General features: G+C 43.1%; 1 protein-coding gene across 5 annotated transcripts in view; it reads left to right on the forward strand.

The window, feature by feature from the left end:
- The window catches only part of SLC11A2 (solute carrier family 11 member 2), an 80,827-nt gene extending 61,252 nt beyond the window's left edge, over positions 1-19,575 (forward strand). For all 5 annotated transcript variants that reach the window (XM_082205746.1, XM_082205750.1, XM_082205748.1 and 2 more), the window contains 3 exons: positions 702-855; positions 6,172-6,225; positions 16,954-19,575. In XM_082205746.1, the coding sequence (XP_082061872.1) occupies positions 702-855; positions 6,172-6,225; positions 16,954-17,031 (286 nt within the window). In that variant the 3' untranslated portion in view covers positions 17,032-19,575. The remainder of the gene's footprint in view (positions 1-701; positions 856-6,171; positions 6,226-16,953) is intronic.
- The last annotated feature ends 3 nt before the right edge of the window (positions 19,576-19,578 follow it).

The raw sequence follows: 19,578 nt of genomic DNA on the forward strand, positions 1-19,578 counted from the left end.
TTGAGAGTCCCATGGACTGCAAGAAGGTCAAACCTATCCATTCTGAAGGAAATGAGCCCTGAGTGCTCACTGGAAGGACAGATCCTGAAGCTGAGGCTCCAATAACTTTGACCCACCTCATGAGAAGAGAAGACTCCCTGGAAAAGACCCTGATGTTGGGAAAGATGGAGGGCACAAGGAGAAGGGGACGACAGAGGACGAGATGGTTGGACAGTGTTCTCGAAGCTACAAACATGAGTTTGATCAAACTGCGGGAGGCAGTGGAAGACAGGAGTGCCTGGTGTGCTCTGGTCCATGGGGTCACGAAGAGGCGGACACGACTAAACAACAATAACAACATATATATATTTACACACACACACACACACACACACACACACGGTACACATGTTCCACGGGGCCCTTTTTAAAAGACTCACCCTGTATGTATTTACAATACACAGGAACACACTTGGGTTGCTCTTCCACATCAGTTTCTCCTGCCCCTCACTGCAGAGTCCCATCCTGTAGGCTTCTAGGGTATTAGGTGGTTTCTGTAAATGTGGTCACATGACTTTATTTTTGGGAACCGTTTTTGGGGTGGGGGAGGGGTTGAGTATTAAGCCTACTCTGTTGCACTTCTCAACCATTCCGCATAGCTGCAAATCATTCCCAATTCATCTCCTCCCGCTATAATAATTGTTTCTTAATTTGACTTTTAGGGCCTGGAAGATCGCTGGGGGAATTCTCATTCTTATCATCTGCGCCATCAACATGTACTTTGTGGTGTCGTATGTAACTGGCCTGGGACAAACCCTCTATTATGTGATTGCTTCACTTCTCAGCATTGTCTACCTAGCCTTCGTGGCATATTTGGTAAGTTAATAGTGGGTTTGCGTTGTTGTTGTTGTTGTTGTTGTTGTTGTTGTTGTTGTAAGTCTTCAAAAAGGAAAACAACAACAGCATCTTACTAGGAAGCATGACTTTCTTCCCCCACCTGGTCCAGAGATGTTTTTTTGGAAATCTATGGTGTTTGCCAGGCAATACTATTCCAGCACACTGGGAAACTGCCAGATGTCAGAGGGCAAACGGGCAAATTTAGCAGGGGATCAAATACTGTATTTTTTGCTCTATAAGACTCACTTTTTCCCTCCTAAAAAGTAAGGGGAAATGTGTGTGCGTCTTATGGAGCGAATGCAGGCTGCGCAGCTATCCCAGAAGCCAGAACAGCAAGAGGGATTGCTGCTTTCACTGCGCAGTGACCCCTCTTGCTGTTCTGGCTTCTGAGATTCAGATTATTATTTTTCTTGTTTTCCTCCTCCAAAAATGAGGTGCGTCTTGTGGTCTGGTGCGTCTTATAGAGCTAAAAGTACAGTACTTTCCCCCCTCACTGTGTAGGTGTCTTAATGCAGAGTTCTTCCCTCCGCCATCCCAGCACATAGCAGTTTCTGTATCTGCATCATTTCCCACTTAAAAATAACCTTATCTAGGGAAAATGAGATGGATTGCCCAGTAAATTAGAAGTTTGTACCTCAGGCTACATGATAGCGTTCTCACTGACTTACTTCGAAAACAGCGGGTGTATTTTCAAAAACGGTTGTTCTTCCCAGAACAAAACAACAACCTTGTGTGTGTGTCCCCTCTCAAATGTCTCTCTTTAAAAACCCAGCTCCCATCATTGAATCCCAGGATGTGACTATGCAAATGAAGGGGGGGGCTATGCAGATAGCACTAAACCCAGTTCCTTTTTTTAAAAATAAAGTTTTTTATTGATACAAGAAAAATAAAAAAAACACAAATACCAAGTTACACACAAGAATAACCATACACGCAATTTTCTTAGCAAACAATAAAACATCTATTGATCTTAACACTAAAGACCCAAAACCTCCCATCTATTCCATATTTCAAATTCATATTACTTATTGCCAATACACACTTTTATAATAATTAAACCTATTCTTAATAAATCTAATTTCTTATATCTACCTTGCAACTATTACTGAAGTTCCCCAAATGCTGCAACAGAATTTAAACTACTATATTTATTTTTCAGATATTCTTTGAAAACCTTCCATTTTGAAACAAATTCCTGTTTTGATTTATTCTTTATTTTTTCTGATAAACCATCTTAATTCGGCATATTCTGTCAGCTAGCACTAAACCCAGATAGCACTAAACCCAGTTCTAAATGGCTCCCACAAGGTTTATAGAAAAGATTGACACTGTTTGCAGTTTAGCAAGGAGGGAAGAGATTCGTCTCCTGCCTCAGACACTGGGGTCACGGGTGACAAGGAGCTGGTTTAGCTCCCAACATGGTATTTCAGAATCTACACTTTAACTTTCTCCCTTATATGTGAATGGATCCTGAGGCATTAAAATCGCCTTGCAGTCTAGCCTGACCCTCCTTGATGGTAATCCTGGCATGCACCAAGTGTGTGTCTGTGCACAGGTTTCGCTGCATCCCTAGAAAATGCACAATTCAAAGTCTTGGTGCTGACCTTTAAAGCCCTAAATGGCCACGGCCCAGTATACCTGAAGAAGCGTCTCCACCCCCATCGTTCAGCCCGGACACTGAGGTCCAGTCTGAGGGCCTTCTGGCGGTTCCCTCATTGCGAGAAGTGAAGTTGCAAGGAACCAGGCAGAGGGACTTCTCGGTGGTGGCGCCCACCCTGTGGAACGCCCTCCCATCAGATGTCAAGGAAATAAACAACTACAGTGGTACCTCGGGTTAAGTACTTAATTCGTTCCGGAGGTCCGTTCTTAACCTGAAACTGTTCTTAACCTGAAGCACCACTTTAGCTAATGGGGCCTCCTGCTGCCGGAGCCCGATTTCTGTTCTTATCCTGAAGCAAAGTTCTTAACCCGAAGCACTATTTCTGGGTTAACGGAGTATGTAACCTGAAGCGTATGTAACCCGAGTTACCACTGTATCTGACTTTTAGAAGACATAGAATCATAGAATCATAGAGTTGGAAGAGACCACAAGGGCCATCGAGTCCAACCCCCTGCCAAGCAGGAAACATCTGAAGGCAGTTCTGTTTAGGGAAGTTTTTAATGTTTGATGTTTTGTTATTCTGTTGGGAGCTGCCCAGATTAGCTGGGGAAACCCAGCCAGATGGGTGGGGTATTATTACTACTACTACTATCCTTGTAAATACAATTTCTCCTTGCACTTGCACCTTTTCCTACTCAGTTTCCCCCTGAGTCAACAGCCTAAAATACTTGGGCTCAGGGATGGTCTACTTTTCTCTTGTGTCCTTTTGCAAATGTTATGGGCTGACTGAGAGCAACCTGACTTCACTCTTATTTTACATATTAAAAGCAAGGGTGGATGCATACCCATACCTTTTGAATGTCGTCCTACACAATCTCTTCTCACGTACCAGATGGCAGGGGGAATTTGGCCCCTTTTAAACAACATAAATCTGCCCTTTATGTCATTTTGAAGCTATGTTTTGAAAGCCTTCTCCAGAGTGAAACTCTGAATTTCTCCATAGCATATTGCCTGCACATTTTGCTTCATAACTTTCACTTTAAAGGGGCTAGAGACTTAAAACAAAAAAATATATATGGAAGCTTACAGTCGTTGCTTTCTGAGCCTAGTTCAGCCATAACTCCCACTTAGTGGCTCTGAACATAGGCACCACTTTAGCAAAAGCATTTCTTCTAGCTTATAAGAGAGGGCATGACCTCGTCTAAGGAGCTGCTGGCCCTGGCGCATGTGTGCATCATGTTAAAAGGAATTGTTTGTTGTTGTTCTTCTGAAGTATTCTTCTGACTTGCAGTGATGCACATTTAATTGGATTAAAACTCCTAGAATCGCTCAGCTAAGATTTCTTTAGTCGGGTGAACCAGATCTGCCTCTTGGCATGCAATGGCAGCAACTGTTGTGTGACACATTTTTCTCTTGGCTCCCCTCACAATGTTTTTTCTTAGGGTGGAATTGCACAGCCCCCTTCACGTTTTGAAACCTGGTAGAGGGCTGCTGTTTTGCTGAGGCATTGGGAAGTTGGGGCAGGGGTGTGACCCTAGGTGGTTTTCAACTACCGCACTTTTTGCTCTATAGGACGCACCCGGCCATAGGACGCACCTTGTTTTAGAGGGGGGAGGCGCTGCACAGAGAGGGAGGCGCTGCACAGAGAGGGGGAGAATTCTCCCCCCTTGTTTCCCCCCTCTAAAACAAGGTGCCGTTCAAGGTGCGTTCAGGCGGCTACCTTGGAAGCCTGGAGTGCGAGAGGGGTCAGTGCGCACCGACCCCTCTTGCTCTCCAGACTTCAGGTTCCTTTCGACCTGCTTTTTGGGGCTGGCGGGGGGAAGCCCACTGCCAGCCCCAAAGAGCAGGTCGGGGAGCAGCGGAAAGGGCTGCCATAGCCGCGCGCCACCTCTCCAGCCGGGAGAGGGTCGCGGGGCTATGGCAACACCCCCACCTCCCACAAAAGCCCACAGGAGCTGTGCACCCTTTAAGGAGCATGCGGCTCCTGTGGGCCTTTCTACGAGGAGGGAGAAGGGAATGACTGGCCGCGTCAGTTCCTTGTCCCTCCTGAGGAAAAGCCCGCAAGAGCTGCGCGGAGCTTGTGTGCGGCTTTTGAGGGCTTTTCCTGCCTGCCTGCCTCCCCTCTGCATTCGCTCCATAGGACGCACACACATTTCCCCTTCATTTTTGGAGGGGAAAAAGTGCGTCCTATGGAGCGAAAAATACGGTAAATTTTACTTAGAGTAGTGACTAAGTTAGGCCGGACCCTGAGATCATCTTCTGAGGCCTTCCTTCGTGTACCGCCTCCTCAAGAGGTCCGGAGGGTGGCAACATGAGAACGGGGCCTTCTCTGCAGTGGCTCCCTGTCTGTGGAAGCCTCTCCCCAGGGAAGTTCGCCTGGCGCCTTCATAATACACCTTTCAGCGCCAGGCAAAAACGTTCCTCTTTAACCAGGCCTTTGACTGACCTAATCAACATCCTATACCCTTTAAAATGTGACACGTGGGGGGGGGGCGTGTTGGATTATTGTTTTTATTTTATTTTATATATTGTGATTTTTGTTTGTGAACCATCCTGAGACCTCCGGGTATAGATAAAGGTAAAGGGACCCCTGACCATTGGGTCCAGTCGTGGCCGACTCTGGGGTTGCGGCGCTCATCTCGCTTTATTTTATCTCACATTTTTCTTGAGGCAGCAAAGGAATATTAGGCTTGGCTCAGAACCGTCTTTGATTGTTTCAGCCCTTGCACCCTCAAACAAAGTTGACTGCATTTAAAATTCATGAAGAACCTTTGTGTAGCCAAGGAAAGGTTGAATCTAATGTTATGTAAGCAGACTTCCACTGGTGCGGTGGGACTTTCCCTCCTCCTCCCCCTTGCCCGCCTCCCAGCACACATTTCAAATCTTCCAGAGAGACCCCCTGGAGCAGATTTTCAGGGGTGCAGGAGGTCGCATTGGAATAGCAGAACACTCTTAACATTTAGCTTGTACAGTGTCTACATTCTCTTTTATCTCCTTTTAATATCACTTTTTAAAAGAGCAGTGATAAACACAGCTCTGTAAGAATGCTGGCTAAAAGTCCAAATTAAAAAGGTAAAGGGACCCCTGACCGTTAGGTCCTGTCGCAGACGACTCTGGGGTTCATCTCGCTTTATTGGCCAAGGGAGCCGGTGTACAGCTTCCTGGTCATGTGGCCAGCATGACTAAGCCACTTCTGGCGAACCAGAGTAGCGCACTGAAACGCCGTTTACCTTCCTGTTGGAGCGGTACCTATTTATCTACTTGCACTTTGACGTGCTTTCGAACTGCTAGGTTGGCAGGAGCAGGGACCAAGCAACGGGAGCTCACCCCTTCACAGGGATTCAAACCGCCGACCTTCTGATCGGCAAGTCCTAGGCTCTGTGGCTTAACCCACAGTGCCACCCATGTCCCTTTCCGGGTATAGGGCGGTATATAAATTCAATAAATGAAATGACCCACTCTGGGGTATGTCCAAGACTGGTCCTACTCGGAGCAGACCATTTCAAATTAATAGATATAATTCAGGTCCATTTATTTCAATGGGCCTACTCTCCCGGTGAAATTAATAGTCCTGAGACCTATGATCACATGGGAACAGAGCACTGTTTTCTTTGTAGTGGCTAAAATACTTTGTGGTGGGACTGTCTTTTTAAGTAAACCTACAGTTGATTTGGGATTCTGCTTCTCTCCTCCAGACTTGGCTGTGCCTAATAGCTCTCGGAGCCTCCTTCCTGGCCTGTGGTCGCACGGTAAGAGTCACGAGAACGTTGCTTATTGAAGAGCCGGCTTCGTCTCCAATTAATTAAATACTGGGTCTGTCTGTACGCAACAGGGAGCCATCAGGGCCAGTGTGTTTCTATGGTTTACTCTGTGAACATATCCAAATGTATGTGCGCTTTTGCACAAAGTTAAGATTGTGGTTAATGGTGTTAAAAAACAATAATTGTGGTTGTACATATTGAGAAATACTTGGGTTCTTTTCCTTGCTGTCCCCCAACAATCACACTCTAAAGAACAAACGAAGAAAAATTCTCATTGCTTCCGTTGTAGCATTAGATTCTCAGTGTGAGAATGCAAACACTAAAATGCTTTCGACTTTAACCAAGGGACTAATGCTATATCCTAACTGGGATTCGTTCAATTAATGGCAATCGTGTCTTTTAAAAACCCGTGTTTGCAAGGCGTAAAATTAAATGACGTGATTGCACTTGAAAAGAATAGACCCTAATGAGTCTTGCTAGTGTCGGCAGCTGGAATGCAAGGTAAAGGCTAACATTATTCAGTGCTAAGGAATGCACCTTTATTCTGGACTATGCTTCAGGATGCATGGGCAGGAAGCAGGGGAGAATCTCCCTGCATGTTGGGAAATAGCATGAGAAGCGTTATGCTGAATCTTTTTTCCTGCGAAGCTGGCTTTCTGCAGGCAGGCAGCGTCCCCACAGCTGAGCGTTCAAGCCCTCCATCTGGAACCCAAAATAGTGCAGTTTGATTAAAGTATTGTCTGTGAATTCTGCTAAATGTAGAAGCTGGAAAGCGAATCACTCCTGTGCAGTTGATTAATGTTGGCTGACCGCTGCTTCTGATAACGATTAAAGGCAGGTGTAAGTTAGTGATGCTGAGGCTGTTTCTGAATCCTTTATCAAAGAGAGCCTTGCCAAGCTGAGAACTTATTTTGGAAGGAGTACAAGCCACTTCTGAAAGTACAATACTAGTGAAAGTACTAGTGCCTGCCAGATGGCCAGAGTATCATCTTCTGCAGGACTACTGTCCCAAAAAATCACACAAATGGTTGTGGCTGCACATTTTGACTGAGAAGCAGGTAGAAAGAGCGCTTGGCCTGGTCATTTAATTGTTGGTCTTCACTAGAGGAACGGCTTGCTATCCAGCTGAAGAGATGGGCACATGTGTCATGTGCTCTGGAATTTTATTTCTCTTAAACAACTGTCCCAACTTCCCCCAATGTCTTTCTTGGTATTCTTCAGTGTAAAAGCTAGATCACAGTTAAAGAGAGGAAATCCACAATTTTTGTATAGATTTCTCCCTTTCCTGTCTCCATTGGAGTTCTCCGTTAGAGAACTCTCAATTATTAGCTTTTTCTTAAACAAAAGAACAACTGCTAAAAATTAAAACTGGGCCTGTACATTAAAAAGTGTTAATTAACTTGCTTAGTGTGCAATTCTGGTGGTCAGCAATGGGGAAATAATTTTGCATTCAATGTTTACAAGTTTTTACTGTTTGTTTTGTGACTAATTGTTATTAATACAGTGAAGTGATGTCCATATTTCCTGTAACTCTTTGTGTCAGGAATGTTAGGGTTAAAATGAAGGTTTCGGCATCTGTTGGAGGAAAATACTTAAGTATGAATACTTGAATCCTCTTTCTAGCCAGGAGTCTCCTACTATCACAAACATATTTTTTTTAAAAAAAACCAAACATAGTTAACCTGGTGTAATTATTCCAGTTACTCCTTCCGTCATCTTAAATGGTTTTTCTGTATTTCTTTTTGTTGCTTCATTTCCTTTTAACAGTCTTCAGAGTAGCATTGCAAAATCCGCCCCTTTTGGCATTACAACATTGAGATAGATACTAAGAAAGGACTAATAGTATTAATAACGTTAATAATTGCATCACTGAGCTATGTGTAGGGTCTTGGGTATAATGATGAATGGTTTTTACCTCATAGAATATGTTTCATATATTCCTCCTGGAATATTGTTCAGAGATGCATGCGTCTGTCATCTGTTAAATAGAATTCAGAGGGACTTCCTAAGGTTGCAGCGTGGTCTGAAAAGGCCCAGTACGGAACATAGTAGCACATTGTGAAACGAGCCCCACAGAAATTCAGAGACAATTCCACTACCTCCATATTCTGTTTCATTTGGGAAATGGTAAACATTTAGATTCCCAAATATATTTCTGTTCTTAAAAGACGAACCTGAGGAAGTCCTTGAAATTTGCCTCAAGCAAGACTTGCTCGCAAATATTGTCACTGGTCTCAAATGTTACCCTTATCTTGTGAAACTGGACTAGAATTTGGGCTAAGGTAGCTTTGTTGCATCTACTTCATCAGCTGTGTTTCTGGTCCAAAAACAAAACAGCTTTGGATGGATTCCAATTTTAATACTTTTCTTGCACGTATTGTGAGGCTAACCACCCACTTGGCTTGAAGAGGGCTACCCATAATCACTAGAAGGTAGGAATCAGAACTGGTCATAACTTGACCAATGTCCCCACCCCACAAAGACATTTGACATTCTCACACAATCCTTCCATGTGTGTTTCTCTTTTAAAAACACTAACGGAACATCTTGACTTGAAATGCCCTAATTTTTCCAATCGTCACCGGAAGCCAGACTGTCTTGAGTGTCTTCAGGATTCATCCTCCAATTTTTCTGTACCATTTTTAACGTGATCATTATCGTTTTGCTCCCTAGGTATTGATAAGATTTAACGGGTTGAATAATAACTTTATATCAGCATTAACCTATGCCCTGTTTTTGACAAATGTCAAAGGTTGCATTCCAGGGCATAGTTAAACATGCTCAAATCCTTTTAAAACTGGTCAGCCTAACGGATGCTTTGTTCTGTGCTTGAGCATTAATCCAAGACTATAATAGCCTACTGGCCCACATACGATGGGGGGACGGATGGACTTTCTATTGCTGCTTCAAGGTGCACCTAAATTTCAAATGTAGAGAAAAATACAATTAAACTATTTTCAGTTAGTGTGGGAGCATCCAGTTCTGCTCAAGAACTAGACAATACATTTTTGTCTCATGTGCACTTGTGGGGAAAATTTATGGCAGCTGTGAGGATCTTTTGCTTAAGAGAAGGTGACATTGCATGTGTTCTGAGACTTTCAAGTTGGCTAGAATCTTTCCATCTGCCTACAACTGTATGTAGTGCCATAAAGGTGACAAAATGACATTGCATTATAGGCATGGCATGATGCCAAGAGGGTACCTAGCTTTTCCCCACTCAACACTAACATAGCCTGATACACTCCAATACTTTTGGACTACAACTCCCAGAATCCTCTACCAGCATGGGATGGGGAAAGGCTGCACTCAAGGCCAGTTGGTGTTTGGTATGTGTAGTTTTCTTTAAGAAAATACGTCCTTGCCTGCAGTAGAGAAGGACCTCTGAAATCCAGGGTTTAAGTTGGCCATACACTTGAGAGGTGTGGTTCCTACTGGGCCGTGCTGCTGTTATATCTTCATTCACTACAGAGGGGCTCTGATCATTCCTTTTTGCTGCAACAAAGCTGCTAAATTTTGAATTGCTATTTATCTGACCATCTCAAGTCTCCCGGTTTTATTTGTACTAGCTTAACCTATCTGACTGCTCGTTTTTGCTGTATTTCAATAAACTTGGTGAACATTTCCCCAGCTCAGAAGCAGGTATTATTTTAACAGTTTTGTTTTGCAAACTCAGAGAGTGCGTCTGGCATTTTCTATGTGGACTTTGCAGAATTACTTGAAATGCTTTGTACACTCAATGGGCAAATTGCTTTCCAGGTTTTTCAGTAGCAGAATAGTTTACACTATTGGGGAGTTGCATGGTTATAAAATGGCCAGCGGCCTTCAGCAGCTGTAATTTTTTCTTCGGTGCACTTTAACATTGTAAATTCTCAGAAGATAGACAAGCCCTGCCTCTTGGGATGTCAGTTTCTGTCTGACACCGTTTTGAACATGGTACAAGATTCTGAAAATCGTAGCTATGTAGCAGTCGTAAAGCATCCGTGCTACACAGTTTGGGTTGTAAAATCTATGAAACAAATGTCTATTTTTTCTAGTATAAATCGGTCTGTATAAATGATAATTTAAATTAAAAGAATGGAACATTTTCCAACTTGGGTGTCTTTCTTTTCTGCTTAAATTAACCTCACGAAGGTTGTCTTATTTGGGTATTATTTGATATATCAAGCACACAATGATGATTATTATTTGTAAAATGCGCCCAGATGTGGAATGTGGGCAGTGTTCTCTCTTCCTGCCCTGTCGCCCGGTTCATTTGAGCATTGAAGGATTCTGCACCCACATCTGCAAAGCACACCCTGCCGTTGAATGGAATACCCTGCTGTCTTGCATAGAGAGCCATGCAGACATCAAAACCTTTGTGATGCTTTGCATTGCCATTGTGGGCTGCAATCGGTGATTCTGGCACAAGGCAATGTTCAGTTTGCCGCTTTGGGAGAGGTAAAGATTCAAACTGGCAAGCCATTGAGGAGCTGACGGTAGGAACAATTCTGTTGGCTGCCTGCAAGAAATAAGGACAGTGGCCAGGAATGATGGATATAATTAAACCTGAATAGCATAACTATTTCCTAACCAGGTCAGGTTTTAAGTTCCATGTAGCTTTCCAGGCTAATAGCTGTTGTTGGCAAATCTGGGAAGGATAGGTCAAATACATTTTTGAAAATCTGTTATGGAGAAAGTTAAGGGGGTGGGGTCTGTTCTCAAAGGGTTCTGTCCTGTCCCCCCCAAACGCCAAGAACTGCTCTGCAAAGACTTCTGCAGTTCATAAAACATGAGTCATTTGCTCAGGTTTCATACTTATATGAGTCGAAAGCAGCTTATTAACAAAGGAGAGGGGGAATTCTGGGTCAGATTAAGACCTGGTTGAGTCCTCTGCTCACAATTTTAGATCATTTATTTCTGTTGGTGTTTCCTGCATCATCTGTGTATGTCACAATCCACAGTGCAAATTAGCTATTAGAAATATATCTAGTAGCAGTTTCCTATTAACACAACAAATCAAATGTCAACTGATCGATGGTCAGTGGAGTAGCCTTCAAATGAGTACTGCTGAGTTGGCAAAATCCCTACTAGCGTTCTGTGGGCCAACATTACCTGCAGATTAAAGCTTTTGGATAAAACAGATTCAACTCTGACATGCAATATAAATGTTATCTTTCCCCCTTTTATTACAAGCTCTCCTTACCAGCTTTAAGGGAAGTGGAAGGTGTAAGTAATTTTACTTCGCTAAGAAACTTGCAGTTTAAATGTCCTACAAGCAATAAATTTTTATGTTAACTCTTGAGACGCTATACGGTAAGTTTCAGTCTGTTGGAAACTGTTGGCCATCCTATCTTTTTGATTCATACCTCTATATAAACAGTTTAAACTATTCTCAAAGTCTTAATGGGATTAGCAGAATTTGCATGTAGAGATTTTTACAGTGTGTATTAGCGTGAAATGGCTTTTAAAAGTCAGTGGACTTCAAAATCAAATTAGTGACACTTTATCAATCTTGTGCAGTTTTGGCAAGTTAGGTACAAAACATCATTAGTAAAAACCAGAACAATTGCCTGGATTATTTTTTTGTGCCACTTACAAAACAGGCACCCCCAAACTCGGCCCTCCAGCTGTTTTGGGACCACAACTCCCATCATCCCTAGCTAACAGGACCAGTGGTCAGGGATGATGGGAATTGTAGTCCCAAAACATCTAGAGGGCCGAGTTTGGGGATGCCTGTTACAGAAGATACCAGTTGCCCTCCATGAAGTGTTACTTTTTAATTTTTATTTATTAAATTTATATCCTTAGATCTCAGAGTGGTTCACAACATAAAAATACAATACATGTATTTAAGACATGTAAATAATGCACATGCGTCTTTTTCAGTATCATTAAAGTCAGGAAGCCAAAATGAACCCAAAGGCAATCTTTGGACAATCACATCTCTGCTTACTAAGCTGAGATATGGCCAAGCCTTTTGCCTGTTCACAAAGCCCCTTTGTGTGATCCATGAAATTTCTAATCAGCTAGAGTTTCCCGTTTCATCCAGCCTGAGAAACTGTGATTACTAGCTCTGGAGCAAGCCAGCATTTTCAGCCAGTATTTGAAGTTGCTTTAATTCCCTGACTCCTTACGAAGCTGGCAACGATACTTTCCCAATTTGATTAAAATGGGAAATAATAGTATATTGGACTTGCTGTCTAATAGTGGCTTGCCAGAAGAGGCTGCGTGTTCATATGAATGCAAGAGATTGATTCATTCATAACTGAGTTTACTAAGCCGAGATGTGATCAGCTGAACCAGGAAATTCACACATCTCAAGATACAACATAGAGCCACCAAGATCCAAACGTATTTTCTAGAAGACATGCGGACAAGTTTTCAGTCTTTATTGTTGTGGCTCCAGCAGCAAATCGCAATGTCAACTATCACTGAAACTGCACAACTCCCAGTTGGCAGGAACCACCTGATGCCACGTGGAATTCCTAGCGATACTGCTTCCATCTAGGCAGTTACATGTACCACGTATGAACACAGTCGCCTTAGAAGTGCACAACTATTCTGCCACATGTAGGCCCCTTTTGACTCCCTACACTACAGCATCTACCTTCAGAAACATATGGGTTGTATCCAGTGCTGCCATTCTACTCATGCAATGGAAATTACCCCATGCACGCCCAAAATACAGCTCTATATTTTTCCAGCACACAGGGGATGCCATGTAAGAAATTAGTAAGATTGTGGGGGAGAGGGTTGTTTAGCTTTTTGTGGCACTATTGGATCTATAACTGGCTGAAATATTACGTCTCAAGACCCCAGTTCAGTTCCATGATTCTAAAAACCCCATGAAACATGTTCTGTCCTGATCTAGCCAGCCTGCCCCCAAAAGAACTTCCTACTTCTTCACTGGAGAGAGCAGAGACACGTGCCCCAAAGAAAATGCATCCCACAGATCTTCCATTGAAATATTTGAGGAAACACAACTCTTTCCATACCGCTCGCTGAATTGGTGTAATCATCACCCAGGGAAAGGAAAAGCAAAGAGAACCAAAGTATAAGCACCAACTGTTCACTCCTCCAAATTGTTGTTGTCCTTAAACACATCCTCTCTGAATAAACTGAGAAGAAAGGGTCTCTGAGTGTAACTTAGCGAAGGGAAAACGGGGACTACTATTCTGGTGCTGACATGGGGGCACAGAAGGGTCAATGACATTAAAACAACAAAGGGTTTGGCGTTACCTTAAAGAATTGCAGTGCAGTATGAGCTTTCATGAGCCAATCCCTACTCTGTGAGATTAGCAAAGAGGATAAGTATACTCTAAGGACAAAGAGAAGGGGCTGAGCAGTTCTTTTAATACAAAGTGATGCCAGAAGGCCAAGCGATGGAAGAGAGAGCAGTAGGATTGTCACACGCAGATCCCTCACTTGCACAACATACATTCAGATGCTCAAAGATCCGGTTAGTATGGGTATAATGATGCCCAGCTAACAGTCCCTGGTACAGTGGTACCTCGGGTTAAGTACTTAATTCGGTCCAGAGGTCCGTTCTTAACCTGAAGCACCACTTTAGCTAATGGGGCCTCCCGCTTGTGCCGCTGCCATGCACTTTCTGTTCTCATTCTGAAGCAAAATTCTTAACCTGGGATGCTATTTCAGGGTTGGCGGAGTCTGTAACCTGAAGCATCTGCAACCCAAGGTACTACTGTAATGGGATATGCATCAGTGGTATGAAGAAACACAATGGCTGGCTTTGAACATTGCTTTCTCCAATCACTACATGCCTCTTCTCAAGTGGTGGTACTTTAATGACGTCTTCAGCGTTGAGGCTCGTGAGACGGAGAGCTCTTGAGAAATCCAACCAGATCTTTTATCAGTAACAACATCCTATTACTCTAAATTTGAGCCACTCCATGTAACGTGATTTCATCCATATAAACTGCACCATATCCCATAAAGCAACTGAAAACCACACCTACCTGCAGCTACTATCCAGAGTGCATCCCCCCCACAACTGTATACAGCTAGGATTATGGTGGGACGCGGGTAGAGCTGTGGTCTAAACCATAGAGCCTAGGGCTTGCCGATCGGAAGGTCGGCGGTTCAAATCCCCGTGACGGGGTGAGCTCCCGTTGCTCGGTCCCAGCTCCTGCCAACCTAGCAGTTTGAAGTGCAAGTAGATAAATAGGTACCACACTGGCGGGAAGGTAAACGGTGTTTCCGTGTGCTGCTCTGGTTTGCCAGAAGTGTCTTAGTCATGCTGGCCACATGACCCAGAAGCTGTCTGTGGACAAACTGCGGCTCCCTCAGCCACTAAAGCGAGATGAGCGCCGCAACCCCAGAGTCATCTGCAACTGGACTTAACGGTCAGGGGTCCCTTTACCTTTACCTAAGATTATGGTATAGTCACATCTGCTCCCAATCTTTTGGGCAAGGACAAACAATTGCCCCAAACAGTTGCATCAGGCATCCTTTTAAAAACTACAATATTTGTTTAGCAAAGTGAGGAAACCACTCTGTAAAGTCGGGTAGTTTCCCAGTGAGTCACTTGCTACAGAACACAGCAATAGAAATTCTCTTGTTACCTTCAGCTCTCAGCTATAATCTCTCCAGTATCTCATCAACACAGATAATTATCATCCCTACTCATTGGCCTTGGGCTGAAGACTTGCCCCTGCTTAGAAACAACCCCACAACTTATGGAAGCCGCTTACTAGCAATCATAAGATATGAAACAGAGATACAAACTCTGCAACAAACGCAACAGCCTCCATATGTACTGGAGCAAGTCTGTTTTGCAATCAAACAACATCAGCTCTTTTTTTAAAAAAATAATTTTTATTAACCGGCCAATCAAATCAAATTAAATCACATCACAGAAATTCTGAATTACAAAGCCAAATTTTAAATTTTGTTGTTGAGGGGACCCATATTTCGAGATCCGAAGGGGGATTCTGATCATCATCTTGCTACTGCTTTAATGTCCAAATCAGTCCAAATCAGTCCAAACAGAGTTCATAATTCTATCCAGTCTTATCTTGCTGTTTCCACATCACATCTTGTTCATATATTTTCTCTTTTTTCTTTATGATCTCTTCTGATAGTCTCCTTAAGCCGATAAACACCAATAATAATCCTGTGTGAATTTTTCCGTTCTTCCAATCCAATCCTCAGATCGAGATGGTTTCCATATATCATCGCCTTCATAGATAACATCTCTCTTTCCATCATTAATTACAGAACTGTCGTTCTTAAGTCCCTTTGAGGAGTTTCACCCACAATATAAAAACAGCTCTATTTCTCTATTTCTCCTCCCAGACTTAAGTCCTCCGACAGAACTTCCCAATATGGCGACGGCATTTTTAACTGCGTCATTCCAAAGCCCTTATACATTCCACACTCTTCTTAAAACATGCTTTGGTTCGAAAGTTTATCTCCACACAGCCTTAAATCCACAACTTAAATCCTTAAAACGACATTTCTGACTTGTGAGGGGAGGGGATTCTTGTTTAATCACATAAGGAAAGAAAGGAAAGTTTCCCCCCCTCCCCCATCAGTCATCAGTCCCTTTACCATACCGAGTCTTGGCGTTTCTTCTCATAATCTATACTTGTTGGGTCTATTCATCAACATATCTTCTAAGGTGAACTAATGGCATCACCTGCCATAAATATAGGCCAAACAAGTCAGTTTCTGCTCAAGAGAATAAATGGATCAGACTCTGAAACCAATATGGAGGTGTGGGGGTGTCAGTCTTATCCCTCAGAGCATTCTGTAGCAGATCGGAAAGGTCATCATAGTCCGGATATACTCCATTCTGGGCGGCTCCCAACAGAATATTAAAACCACGATAAAACATCAAACATCAAAAACTTCCCTAAACAGGGTTGCCTTCAAATATCTTCTGAAAGTCAGATAGTTGTTTATTTCTTTGACATCTGATGGGAGGGCGTTCCACAGGGCAGGCGCCACTACCGAGAAGGCCCTCTGCCTAAATAAATTGTAATAGAGATTGGAACTCTTTAAGTGAGCATTTATACATTAAATCTTGCCATCCCTGATCTTCACCTGGGGTCACTGATCCAGAGTGCTGTGATCGGGTCTTTTGTTCATTTGACTGGATCTTGAATTAACTTCATGCACTATTCCTTTGCGATCTGCACAGTTGTGTGACATACCCAACTGCTGCCTCTTGCTTTGCTCGACTTTTTGGCTTCACTTAGTAAACCACTTCCCCACTCCCTTCTGTATTCTGTATTCAGGGAATATATATATACCTACCCACTCAGGCGCTCACAACATCTGGTGAGCTGTGACCTACTTGCAACACAATAGATCTGTTAGCTTTTAACAAGCCTTGACAGTGCGAATGGTGGTGGTGGTTCTCTCAATCATGGCTACACTTCTGGAATTTTAGTTTAATTTATTTAAGGAAGGGCTCCTGGGAATGGGTTCGCTGGTGAGCTGGCCTCCTGAAATAATGAAGTGTGGGGAAAGGAGCTGCCATGGGGTAGGGGAACTGGGTCACCCAGATGTTTTGACTGTTAAATCCCTTCGGCTCCAACTAACAGGTTCCCCACCCACAAGCCAGCAACTTTCCTAACAAATGGCTGCAGCTCTTTAGAGTGTGGACTCCCACTTGGAAAACCTTGGGAGATCTGATCGTACCTGATTTCAACTACGTTTTCATTTCTCCTAGACAGCATTCCTAACTGCCACCTCCTTTTCTTCCTTCTCTAGTATCACCTGGGACTCACTGGTCATCCAGAACTCTTCCTCCTCAACAACATTGACGCCGACCAAGCCTCAATTAGATGAATCCCCTCCGAACTAGTAAGGGTGTGACTTTAAAGACAAAGAACATAGAGCCCTCCTATGCTGCCCTAAGCCAAGTTTGATTGGTTCTGATATGTTACTGCAAACATCCAATAATTTGCAACTTCGAGAGAGAGAGAAGCACAAGGGGAAAGGAATTACTGTATGCTATTAAGGATCGTCTGGTACACTGGAAAATAGACTTCTTTAGAAGCTGTGCCTAAGGTCACCTAGAAAAGTTACAAAAGGACTGACAGAGAGCTTGGGTTAAATCATTGTGAAGCTGAGATTGTATGTAATGGTGATGGACAGGCACATATCTTGAAATTTGGGCCGCCACCGAACATCTTCAAAATACTGGGGGTGTGGGTACTAAAATTTGAAAAGCAATTAGCGGGAGGTGGGTGCTGAACTCTTCATTCAACCGCTGGCCTCAGCTACCTCTCCCCGTACCCCCAGCGTTTTACTCCTAGTTGGATCTCATTTCTGGTCTCAAATTGGGAGAAATGTGCCAGGGGCAAACTTGTTTATTTGGAGGCAGGGTCTAGCAATAGCAGACGGAGAGTTCCATACCCCTGTCTTGTCTGTCATTTTCACTTTTGAAAGCCCTTTACTTGCTTGACAGGTATTTGACACTGACCCCCCATACTTGACACACATAACTACAGTAAAGGTACTGGTGATTTGATTTCCGCTTGATGCAGATCACACTTTCCTGCCTAAGGGAGAAATGATCACACACCACACCCCTCACTTTCTGGAAAACTGACAAGCGTCTTTTCTGAAAGTTGAGATATATCCTTCTTGGCATTTCATCCTCAATACTATCCTGTTATCAAGGAGTCCAAATGAAATCCAGCAGGTTCACTATTCCAGATGGAGAATTTGGGTTTTTGTTTGACGCAGAGTGCTCCCGGGCTGGCTAGCCCCATGGTCCTTCTTGCTATCAGATTAGGAAACTAACATAATTGAATTTTCCTCGTGGCTGAGGAAACTTGTTCTATGCGCAGAGCTGCGATTGCACGACTAAGTCCATGAGATTCAAGTATAACAGCTTTCTTTTTTCGAGAAGCAAAAGAACTCTAGCCGGAAACTCCTGCTTCTTCTGCCGACCCTATTAATATTTTTATATATTTTTTACAGCACCATCATCGTACAGGGAGCCATAACAAGAGCCCCTTTCTTTCCTTTTGACTACTGCTCAGTTTGGTACAGAGTTGTTAAAATGACATGGTTGGCAAAATCTCACATCAGCTGACTCCTTTAACTCACACTGCACATACTTTGTGCTTAATATGTCACGTCTGATTTATTAGGTAAAAGTTGAAATAACAGTTTCATAAAGAGTTGCAGCTTGCGTCATTTACTCTGCTGCTGGTAAATGTCTTTAATTTACAGCAAATTAAGGGTCCTTTTTTCCTGTATTAGTGTGACATTTTACCCGGTTAATTTAACAACACATTCAGTCGCAGCTTACATTGTAATCCAAAGCCAATATAGAAGTGATGCAAATTTAGTTTAGGCCTTGCGGTGCTCTGTCAAGGTTTCAGCCAATCCTCGATATTTGAGTAGAGTTGTTCATTGTATGAACAGAAAATGGTACCTACCTGTTGCTTAAGTTTTATCCCTGAAACTTTCCCCAAGTTTCTAGCCCTCGTGCTCACAGAAACAGACACATATGGCCATGTACATGCAGTATCTGCAGAAAATGCCAGTATTTAATCAAATTTGCAGCTGTTCTAGTTTGCAAAGTTGGCCACATATATTAGAGTTGTCTGAATGTTCTCTGTGATGCGAGACAACTTGGTACTGCCATTGCACTTGAAACAGTACAGACACCATCATACTAATATCTCCTACAAATTGCATTTCTTCATTGCATAAGGAGAGTCACCCATTCTGTAATTTACTGCGGACAGCCTAAGGCTTGAGTTCTGTGCACAATCAACTTGCTAGTAAGCTTCATTCAACTCAAGCAGGGCTTGATTCTGAGTAAGCATGCATAGAATCAGGTGTTGCTTTGCTTCCTACCTTAAATTGGATGATTTGTGTGCATCAAAAAACATGCCACATTCACACGCACAAACTTGGGCACAAGAAGTGTGTCCCGCTGAACTTGGCCAAAATAGATATGTTTGAACCAAACAAGGCTTCCAGGGCAGTCCCTCTGTTCTAAAAATGTCACATGTATCTTCCACTCAGGATGCACTGAAGATCTGCAGTTGTGTTACAAGACAAGGCCAGTTTCTGCTGAATGGTATATATGCAATCTGTGCTCTGTTACAAAACCCATTCAAGACAAGCCCTGCTGGGTCAGGTCAAAGGCCCGTCTAGTTCATCACCCTATTCTCAGCCAGGTGCCTATGGGAAGCCACAAGTAGGACTTGAGTACAACAGTACTCTCACTACTTGTGATTCCTAAGCAAGAGGAATTCAGAAGTATATTTGGTATTCTTGTTTTATATTTGGCACTAATTTATATTAAATGTACTGATCATTATTTGTTTCAACAGAGGTCCAGGTTTTCAAATAAATATGTCAACTATACAC

The sequence above is a fragment of the Podarcis vaucheri genome (assembly GCF_965113315.1).
Source record: "Podarcis vaucheri genome assembly, chromosome: 2".
Taxonomy (NCBI): domain Eukaryota; kingdom Metazoa; phylum Chordata; class Lepidosauria; order Squamata; family Lacertidae; genus Podarcis; species Podarcis vaucheri.